Raw genomic sequence first — 11,070 nt, 5'->3', positions numbered from 1 at the left:
TTTGATATATTTATTATTATATATTTATAAAGATTACATACACTATTTATACAGTTTGAATCACAGAAACAGTTATTTTTATAAATGAGGATAAGGGTCAGCCTGCCACTTACAGTCACACTGAAAAATAATAAGCTTTTCAATCATTAAGGTAGGTTCTTCCGTCTTTACCTCCATATCAATTCGAACTTGTTTTTATTTCATTTGCTTACCTATTAAAAATTTAATTTTTTAAAATATTTGTTGTGTGACATATTACATCTATATACCCTAATGCCTATAACTTTTTTTCCAGTATGGCTTTGAAACCGATTAATATCCGCTGAATTAGAACCAATTCTCGGCCATACTGAAATATTATGTATAACATCCTATTACAGACAATTTTCCATGAATATTAAGATAAAAGTTATAAAATCAATATTACGTTTTTTTTTAGCCTGGACCTTCGGTCCCCCGGACTGGTTTAATCTTATAATTATGCCCGCAGAAAGCTGTCTATAATACGATGCAATAAATAAATGTGTAATGACACATTTAAGGGTACAGGATCGTTTCACCATGAACTGCAATAGATCCAAGGGTTTTAATGACAATACCTGCTGACAGACATCTTCTGATGAATCAATAGCACTTGGTTTATACATAACTGTGGCATCTACAGGCATCAGAGAGGGATCCTAAATTAATGGATTTAGAAAATACGTGAATAAATATGACTACAAAGAAAAATTGTCGTTAATTTAGCTTGTTAATGAATGAACTGACTTTATTTATTAGTCAGTTCGTTCATTCAGTAGGAGGGAGAGGTTATAAAGTATAGGGGGTGGATGGAAAGGACCGTTATTTTGGCCAGCTATAAGTTTAACTTTATTAGAGAACATGATAATCTGGTGTAAGATCCAAGTAATAATAAATTCATTCCTGAAATATTACAAAATAGAATCTTTTGTTGGTGTAGATAAATGCCAATATGGTTGCCTTACTTTATTGGCGTTTTCCCACAAATAACCGGTTGAGCACTAGTTTTTTTCCTATGCGTAATTCCGGCGGAGAGCCCTAACCCTGTTGGGCCACACAGTACCCGTATAAACCAACCTAAACAGACAATATTTTGGCCCTCCAGTTTTACCTGTAAATATTCGAGGACAGAACAGTCTTCTTGACCCAAGGTGAACTTGATAAAGGATGTGATCATCCCAGAAATATGTCTACAAAAAAAGTTTTTGTTGTTTTTTTTATCACAGGCGGCCTCTTGGGGGCTCTTGAGGGAAATATTTAATGATTGATTACATAGTATTAAGTTAACTACAGTAAATGAAACCCAACTTGCCAAATAAGCATTTTTCTTCTTCTAACTAACTCTCGTTTTTCCCAAATTGAATAAAATTTCAATTAATCTGGTTTTCAAGAAAGTTAATTCTTTTTTTTTTAAACCAAATTATTTACCTTCTATAATCTTCTCTGTCTCTACTCTTGTCAGCCACAGCGCAGAAATGGGTGAACTAAAAAGTATTTTTTTTCATTAGAGGTGCTTTGTTTAAAGTCCCTAGCGAACAATTCCCCCCCTCCCCTCACCCCTCTTATTTTGAAAATAACCCAGTAACCCCAAGTAGCTTATTTCCAAGTCAGGGGGCGGGTGTGGTTATTTCTTGTGCATGAATAGCACTTTCAGGTTAACCACCTCATCAGATTTTTTATACTAATTTTTGGTTCAAGTATTCAGCTAAATTTAATAGGCGCTCTCCATCATATTTCATACGAAACACAAACAATAAGACTTTGTAAATTTGAGCTCCCCTCCCATCCTTTACCATCTTACAAGAATTTAATATATGAGAAAGGAGGAAGTGTTCAATATTTGAGTAAAAGCTAAATTTAATCACAATTTTTAAAAGATACATATATTTTAAATGTAATTGTTTCTAAAAAATCACAAAACCTTTTAATGACTTTAAATCAATACAAAAATCATACGCATTCGTAAGGGGAGTGTAGCTGGTTTTAAAATGCCCCTCTTGAAATTGAAACTGGAAAGGTCTAATTTACTATATTTAGACAGTAATAGTTATTTATCGCATCGTATTATAAACAGCTTTTCGTGGATAGAAAATGAAAAATTGTGAATCTTTTTTTGCAGTTTTGTTGGCTCCGAGGGTCCGATTTAACGGAAATAGTATTTCTAATGTATCATATGTATACAGAAATTTATCTGAACATATATTATGAAACAAGCTTTTTAGTATGGCTCAGAACCGGTTTGAATTCAGCGGACAGAAATCGGGTTGGAAGCCATACTGGAAAATGCTTACCTCAATAGAGTCAGCATAGAAATCATCCAAGTTATCACCATGACCATAATAGGTAGCATTCACAAACCAGCTCTTCTCTGGCATAGCATCATAAAACCTGACAAATTTAATTTATTCAGATAACAAGGACAACTGTATCACACTAAAACGCAGATAAAATGCAGTTGAAAGTTTATTAAAAGTACAAATTTAAGAGTTGGATGATATATGAAAATAAGAAAGATATTACTTTCATATCTTATCCATTCTTGAGGGATAAGGCAATGAACTGAACAATAACTTTAAATCCTTTCTTTGAGTAAAATTGTTGGTAAAAAAGTGAAGACACTGCTAGTTTGCACCCACCAATTCAAATTACCAACTATTCCCTGCCAACTAGTGAGAAAACTTGTTTAAAGAACTTTTGGTACATACCAGCATAATTTAAAGCCCATCGTCCCCTCACCCATTTTAACATTTTATTATAGTTCTTTATTATTAACAAAGATACTCTATAATTTACTTTGTCTGCTCATTCATCAGGCAGTCCGAAAGTCAGTCAAGCATTCCTTAACGCTAAGTGATTTTCGGACTGATATTGAAGATAGACAAACACAATTTTTAGAAAAGATTCCTATGACATATGCGCGTCCGTCTATCCGTTGGACATGCATCAAAAGACATTGAACTTATTCTTTAAAGGTTTCGTAATTTTCTTTGAGTTTTTGCATATTCTCTCATTTATTCTTTGTTATGACAACTGAACATATGATAACTTTGTCTTTTGTCCATTTAATGATTTTATTATGCCTCGCTGTTTATGGATGTTGTTATCTATGTTCAAATATGTGGAAGCTTTTTATAGTGCCTATAAAATTGACGTCACACTGGCCTACCATTAGTCAATTAAAATGTAGACTGGCCTGCCATTAGTAATTTAGTCTGTGTGTTGGCATATCAATGTTTATTTGTATTTTATGATTTCATTTTTCTAGGCACCATAAAGAGCTTCTAATATGTGCTCATATTGATTAAAAAGCTAAAATTTACCTTTGATTACTCATATCATTAGGGGCACAGGCAGGTACAATAGCTCCGGCTCCATCTATGCCCTTCACATTGTCCAGACCAGCTGCTAACACTGAACAACAAGGATGACAACATCAATAAACAGCAAAGCTTTAAAAATGGACGGTATAACAAAAGAATTGAAAAGGAGAGTGTTAGAAATTAATAAGTAAAATACTAGTTTCTAAATCTAAGAAATGTATAAAATTATTATGAAAAATTGCTTAAATACAGAATACTGTTTAAGGTATACTGATATTCTGCGAATTGATTATGGAGATGCTAAATTTATAATATAGCACCTGGTTGTTCTAGGAATCGATAATACAAGAATTAGATAATTGGAATAATTTGTTAAAAAAGATAAAAACAAGGATGACAACATCCATAAGTAGCGAAGCACAAAAAATCGTCGATGGGAATACGTACAGGTAGATTTAAAAGGTTTTTACTAAAATCAAGAATAGATTTATTGGATAAAATAAACATGAAACCTTGTTTTATTTTGCATGATGACGATGGTCAAAGTAAATTATATTAAAGATGCTCATAACAATGGGATAAATTATTTTGATACAGATATCCTATAAAAGTTTGAAAATTGCATCAAAATAAACAAAGATATGGGGAAATATGTAAAACATATAAAAATAGCCAAAAACCTGATAAAAGGCAGTCTGGCCGTCATGGTTGTTTTATTAAAACGACTAAAAATTTAATTTTTAAATCCTTAACTTAAAAAATTTGGAAAATCGGACCATATACACTGAAGATATGGAAAAAAGTGTTAAATATATAAAAATAGCCTAAAACCTGCTAAAAAGGCAGTCTGGCCGTCATGGTTATTTTGTTTAAAAGACGGGAAATTTAATTTTGATATCTATAACGGAAAAATTTTGAAAATCGGACTGTAAACACTGAAGATATGGAGAAAAATGTTAAATATATAAAAAAACAGCCTAAAACCTGCTAAAAAGGCAGTCTGGCCGACATGGTTGTTTTCTTTAAAAGACGGGAAATTTAATTTTGATATCTATAACTGAAAAAATTTTGAAAATCGGACCATAAACACTGAAGATATGGAGAAAAATGTGAAAAATATAAAAATAGCCTAAAACCTGCTGAAAAGGCAGTCTGGTCTTCATGGTTGTTCCTTTAAACGACGGGAAATTTAATTTTGTTATCTGTAACTGAAAAAAATTTAAAAATCGGACCATAAACACTGAAGATATGGAGAAAAATGTGAAAAATATAAAAATAGCCTAAAACCTGCTAAAAATCGGTCCGAACGCCAATGATGTTTTATAGTCAATTGTGCTCCTTAATGATGGGAATGTTGTCAAAAAATTTCAGCATTCTATCTTTTATAGGAGCTGAGTAAATCCCATTTCCCCCATAGCGTTACGGACGGACTGACTGACGGACTGACTGACGGACGGACGGACGGACAAAGTGAATTATAGAGTGAGTAGCTTCGCTACTAAAAACTAGCATATTTCAATTAGACATTGGGACTTTATGGTAACAATTAAAGAGTTGCTACGCTTTCTAAATCGTACCTAAATGTTACAGGAATCACCAAGCAAATTACTATAGTCACATATATAGTTACATAGTAAAAAAGTAAATAAATACCTAGAGAAGGAATGGCAACATTGAGATATTCTCCAGGAGTAATTGCATAGATGGGAATCAAACCAAAAGGATCAAAACCATCCACAGGAGACATCAGAATGGTTCCCTTTGCATACCCACAGTGGTGCTAAGAATAGATAAATTTAAAACAACACCAATAACGATCATAACACACAATGACGGCAATAAAAAGTTTTTAATCCTAATATAAAAGTGATAAAATGTCTTTGTAACAAAAGTTATCGTTAACCTTTTAATAAAGCTACCTATGTAGGTCGAGGGAAGGTTTCTAATACATGTAAAGTACATTTGTGAACAAAATGATTAAACTTCTAACATAATAGCTAATCTCGCATCGTATTATAAACGGCTTTCCGCGGATATAGAATGTACAATTATGAGATTAAAACTAGTTTTTATTAGACCCGAGGTGCCGATTGTACATTTTTATATTCGTAGAAAGCTGGATATAATACGATGCTAGACATAGTTTTTTCGTATGGATGAGAACTGGTTTCTATCCACCGGATTTGAATGAATACGAGAAATGATTTTACAACTTTTTATATACACACATAAAATTTTTATATCTCAACATTTGCAAGACTTTTTGTATGGGCTTGGCTATGTTTATTTTTCTGAGGCTATTAGCTGATTTTTAAACCCAATAAAAATTAGGACGGGGTACCCATCCGGTGGGCAAAATCAGCTGTCTAACTTAAATAGATGATTATTAATTCGCATGTCCCTCGTAAGAAGAACTAACAGACCTGGTAGATTATTGTAATGGATTTATTATTACTTACACCAGATTATCATGTACTCTAATAAAGTTAAACCTGTAGCTGGCTAAAATAACGACCCCCCCCCCAATCCTCACCCTCTAGCCCATCTCTCTCCTCCTATTGGTTAAGAGACTAACAAATAAGTCCTTGTCCATGTAATCAGCCTAAATTGGCGACAATTTTTCCCTTGTTATAATATCCATATATATTCTACATCCATTATTTCTTATATGAACTGACCTTCAGGTACTCAACAGCGACATGACCACCAGCAGAATGACCCATCAGAAACAGAGAGTGATGGTCAAGTATCAGTCCAGATCCTATACCTAAAATTTACAGATAGAGAGTCCAGATAATTACCTTGTGTTAGGGACATTTTTTATCTACTGTTTTCTGATCTTTTGTAGCTATTTTCGACGCTATGGGCTGATATTCAAAGACCGAATTGAAATTGGGGACATACAGTTATTTAACCCCTTCTCCCTCTATTATTTTACTTTAATTCTTCTACAAGTTACGCATTGTGGTCTGTTTTTCATATTAGAAACAGGGGGAACATAGCTTAAAATCTTAGTAAGACTATGGTTTGTGCATTTTTTAAACGTAGAATCAAATACTTTAATCGGACGGTCAAACAGATGCAGTATAGACGGACGGATGGAATAGGGCTTGCAGTATGATTAGAAACCGATTACAATCCGCTGAATTAGAATCAGTTCTCAGCCATAATGAAAAAGTGTGTATATCATCGTATTACAGACAATTTTCTACATGTATTAAGAAAAAGAACATAAAATAATACCACTTTTGTAAGCTCGGGCCTTCGGTCCTTTGGGGTTAACAAAACAATAATACGATGCAATAATAGTTATTTCTCGCATCGTAGTATAAAAAAAAAACTAGTTTTAATCTTATAATTGTACATATTTATATTAGTAGAAAGCTGGATATCATACGATGCTAGACATAGTTTTTTCTTATGGATGAGAACCGGTTCCTATCCACCGGATTCGAATGAATACAAGAAGAAAAGCATACCAGCATTAGCAAGCTCTTTGGCCAGATGTGTTTCACCCCATTCCATTACATCGTCCATCCAAACACCCTGAACAAATTTCTATGAAATTCTAAAAACGCCTTTTTTGAGATGACCCTAAATTATACCAACCAAGTTTCGCCTTGTCAAAATACCAATTTGCTATTGAATGTTAATGATTTATTTTAGAAGTATATTTGAAGTTGTATCATTTTTTAACGAATAAAATTTTAAAAATTTGCAATTATTGACAACAAGGACAATATGGTTCTTAAGTAGTGTAGCATAGGGAGTTAACAGTACATAGATTTGATGAAAAAGAACATTAAACTGTTTCTTTTTTTTAAAAGAGGAAGCTAGTTAAATTAAGAAATATATAATTGAAATTATAGGGTTCCATTTACATATATATGAGTGAAGCTGAGGAATAGCTTTAAACATTAAAGAATTAAATTGAATATCTACCACGCCTCGGCAACCGTGCATCATCCGCATGTTTAAACCCTTGCTTGTGTACAAAAATAATTTTGAAATATAGACAGTCTGGTTGGAAAAGCTTAAGACATCCAGCTGAATTTTAAAGTTATAATAAGACGACTTCACTGAGCAAAGCTCTGATATCTACCTCATAATTTCCAATAGGGTCATTCATCATTGGTTGAACAATTGTGATACCATGGCTTGCCACCCTGAAAAAATATAACGAAGGTCAAAATTGTGGAAATTTAAATGTAAATGAATATAGGATTTACGTAGATATATTGACAGGTGAAAATTTGACGTCAATTTACGTTTTTAATTTATCGGTCAATTCGTTCATCCAGTAGGAGGGAAAGGGATGAGGTAAAAATGGTGGATTGTGGGAATCGTTATTGTAGCCTGCTGCAAGGGCTTTCTGGCAACGATTAATGAGTTAATACGCTTTCTAAATTGTACCTAACTGTAACAAGAATTATGTACGGACGGACGTAGATATCCAAATTGTAATAAATCTTCGAATGAAAAGAACTTACTTGGCAAAGAGATTCATATAAAGCTCCCCTGGCATGAGACCACCCAGGCCTCCAGCAAAGTAAATGATGGGTGTCTCTACAGGTTCTGCTGTATCTGGGGCCCACACATCAACATAGTGATTCAAACCAGAGGTTATCCATGGTAGGAAATTTCTGAAAGTATTGAAATATTATTAGAGTCAAACCCCCAATCACTAAAGGAGGACGGAGAATGTCAGGATAATAGTATAAAACCAATCTGATACTCTCATAAATTTTATATGACAATCAGTTTACAGGATCTTTAGCTTTAGACTAAACAACCTCACTACTTTATGTTAGAGGATATTAGTTATTTATCTCATCGTAAACACAATTCCGCGAATAGCAAAAAAAATGAAGGATTAATTTCAATCCTTTTGTATATTATACCTGATATTTCAGTATGGATCCAAACTAGTTTTAATATAGCGGATATTAATCAGTTTATAAGACATACTGGAAAACAATGATATAACGTTAAATATACGGACGAACATCCATATTTTATAGAGAAGCTGAACTTTTCAATAAAATATTTGTATACTTGTGCATAGTTTTGTAGGGTCCATTCTGGAAGGGATTAAACTGTGCACTCGTCCCAGGTACTGTGTGCAGGATACACACTGTGGACAGTATAGAAAGTGCAGCTAACCTCATTCTATATAATTATTATGTTAAACTAAAGTGTACAATAATAAAGTTTGTCTTTTATATTGACAATTTTGTTTGCTTTAAGATAACAATTATGGCGTTTATTAAAATTGCACAAAGGTGCTCGGTAATTTATTTAGTTTAGCTGTATTTTCGGATCTACTGCAGTTCACGGTAAAATATTGCTGGTAAGCAATATTTCCAAAAATCTATGAATTTTAGAGGCTGCTAGCTGCCAAACGGCTGAACGTAGAGATCATACCCGCACACCATTTTAAGTGGCATAAGAAGGCCTACAAATAATCTCGATTAGCCAAGATCCAATTATGCACAAGGAAAGCTTCACTGAAGAAAAAACGCCTAAAATAGGCCTTTTCGCGCATTTCTATGCACTGCGAGATAATTATGCATTATTGATTTATGGCTATTCCAGATTATTTGTAGGCATTCTTATGCCGCTTAAACCGGGTTGGGGGCATGATATGTCCGTTTGGCAGCTAGCAGCCTTTAAAATTCATAGATTTTTGGGAAATATTGCTTACCAGCAATATTTTACCGTGAACTTCAGTAGATCCGTATTTTCTAATTATATTAGCATTATATTGTATCACTATAAATTCTTTATCCTTTTAAGGGATGCCCCTTCTTAAATCCTTATTTCTATAAATCAGCGTGAGTATGGTTTTGCAAAATCTTTAAAAGTTTTTATATCAAAATTGAGTGGGAGGGGTGTAATACAGACAACAAGATTGGTGCTATTTTATTGTCAAGTGGCCCTCCCCCCTAAATTAATAACACAATCAAAGACAAACAGAGGTCCTTTGTTAAGTAAATTGAAGCGCAAATCTTGTAAATTTATAGAGGATGTTGCTATTCCACTTTTTTACCCCACTGAACCTTTTTAGGGAGAGAATCAGGGGGATGTAGACCCTTGTCAAGGGGAATGGGACGCTTAGAAAAGTATATCTAACCACCTTAATGTTGGAAACACCACCATTCACTTGACTTTTTAAAACCTAAGGTTTTAAAATTAGCTGCGATATTTTGAACAATTCTAACTTACATAAGACTTTATTTTTATTACTGTAAATATTAGATTTATTTCCTTAGATAGTCAATCAGACACTCACGCCAGGCTACAATTGAATCAAGACAAAAGTAAGTGCCGAGCTCTGGGACCTATGTATGGTAAAATTAGACATAAAACCAATATGATTTCAGGTAAAACCAAAATATTTCAGCGGGATCTTTTTGAGAAAATTAGATTTTCACCCCCCAGGAGTTGACGTTTAATCATGACAAGAAAAGCAAAGATTATTAATTTAAAATTTTGAACAACTTTGCTTTTATAAAGTCTTTCATAAAACCTCTCTATATATGATTTATTTACGGCTGAATTTCCGTGACCTTAGCAAAGCAACTGATAAAAATGGCCATTAATTAACTCCCTTCAGGAGTGGTTTTATGAAGAACTATATAACAGCAAACTTGTTCAAAATTTTAAATAAATAATCTTTGCTTTTCTTGTCATGATTATGCGGCAACTCCTAGGGGGTGAAATTTGAATTTTCAAATCTAATTTTCTCAAAAAGATCCCGCTGAAATATTTTGGTTTTACCTGGAATCATTATGGTTTTATGTCTAATTTCACCATACATAGGTCCCAGAGCTCAGCACTTACTTTCATCTTGATTCAATTGTAGCCTGGCGTGCACTTTGATTCGTCAAACTTAAAATTGAATTTCCAGCAGATAAAGATTTTAAGTCACATATGATTTAATTCAATAATACAAACAACAATATTTTAATGGATTCATTATTACAGTATACGTTACGAAAAATGACCGGTTTTTAAAATGGTCTAGCCCCCACCCTGTAATGAAGTTGTAACCCTATTTTTTGTTAGTGTGATCTTTATATACATGTATAATGGTATTTGTTGCGGTAAATTAGATCAAGGAACATTTTTGCGACATTCAGCAGGCTATGAAAAAAAATATTCAAAATGAAAAAATTCCGACCCTAATGTATTTTAATTGAATTTTGGTTAAGCCGAAAAATCATAGATTTTGAGGTCTTGATACATACTATTTGGGCTCAAATGACTTGTATGAGAGCTAGGAAGTCGGGTAAGGGGTCTATGGAAGCAGAATTTTATGCTGAAGATAAAACTCGACACAACCTCTATGCTTATTTCAATTTTACTATGTGATTTTTCAGCTTAATTAAAATTTACTTTAAAAAATAAGGGCATGAATTTTTTCATTTTGAATTTCTTCTTTTATAGCCTGCTGAATGTCGGAAAATGTTCTTTGATCTAATTTACCGCAACAAACACCATTATACATGTATATAAAGATCACACATACAAAATATAGGGTTACAACTTCATTACAGGGGGGGCTAGATCATTTTAAAGACCGGTCATTTTTCGTAACGTATACTGTACTTTGATTAATTATCACGTACTCCAATCAAGTGAATTTTGTAGCGGGCTAAATTAACTACTCCTATCCCCCCCCCACAGTGGGTTTTTTGGCTTTTTTGGGGATTTTTTAAATTTACCA

At 33.2% G+C, this 11,070-nt stretch overlaps 1 protein-coding gene across 1 annotated transcript; it reads right to left on the bottom strand.

Annotated features, from left to right (window-relative positions):
- Positions 1-8,552, bottom strand: LOC145333963 (uncharacterized). The gene is made up of 12 exons (XM_080179224.1): positions 8,397-8,552; positions 7,832-7,984; positions 7,444-7,507; positions 6,821-6,887; positions 6,020-6,108; positions 4,995-5,121; positions 3,342-3,432; positions 2,313-2,409; positions 1,450-1,505; positions 1,133-1,211; positions 600-680; positions 1-120 (listed from the first exon to the last, which is right to left on the bottom strand). The coding sequence occupies exons 1-12, from the start codon at positions 8,507-8,509 to the stop codon at positions 79-81; spliced, it is 1,059 nt and encodes a 352-aa protein (XP_080035350.1). The 5' UTR covers positions 8,510-8,552; the 3' UTR covers positions 1-78.
- Between the last annotated feature and the right edge of the window lie 2,518 nt (positions 8,553-11,070).

Source organism: Acartia tonsa, chromosome 12 (genome assembly GCF_053477335.1).
Source record: "Acartia tonsa isolate MP-2025a chromosome 12, ASM5347733v1, whole genome shotgun sequence".
Lineage (NCBI taxonomy): Eukaryota > Metazoa > Arthropoda > Copepoda > Calanoida > Acartiidae > Acartia > Acartia tonsa.
This window is presented reverse-complemented; position numbering and strand designations above follow the sequence as displayed.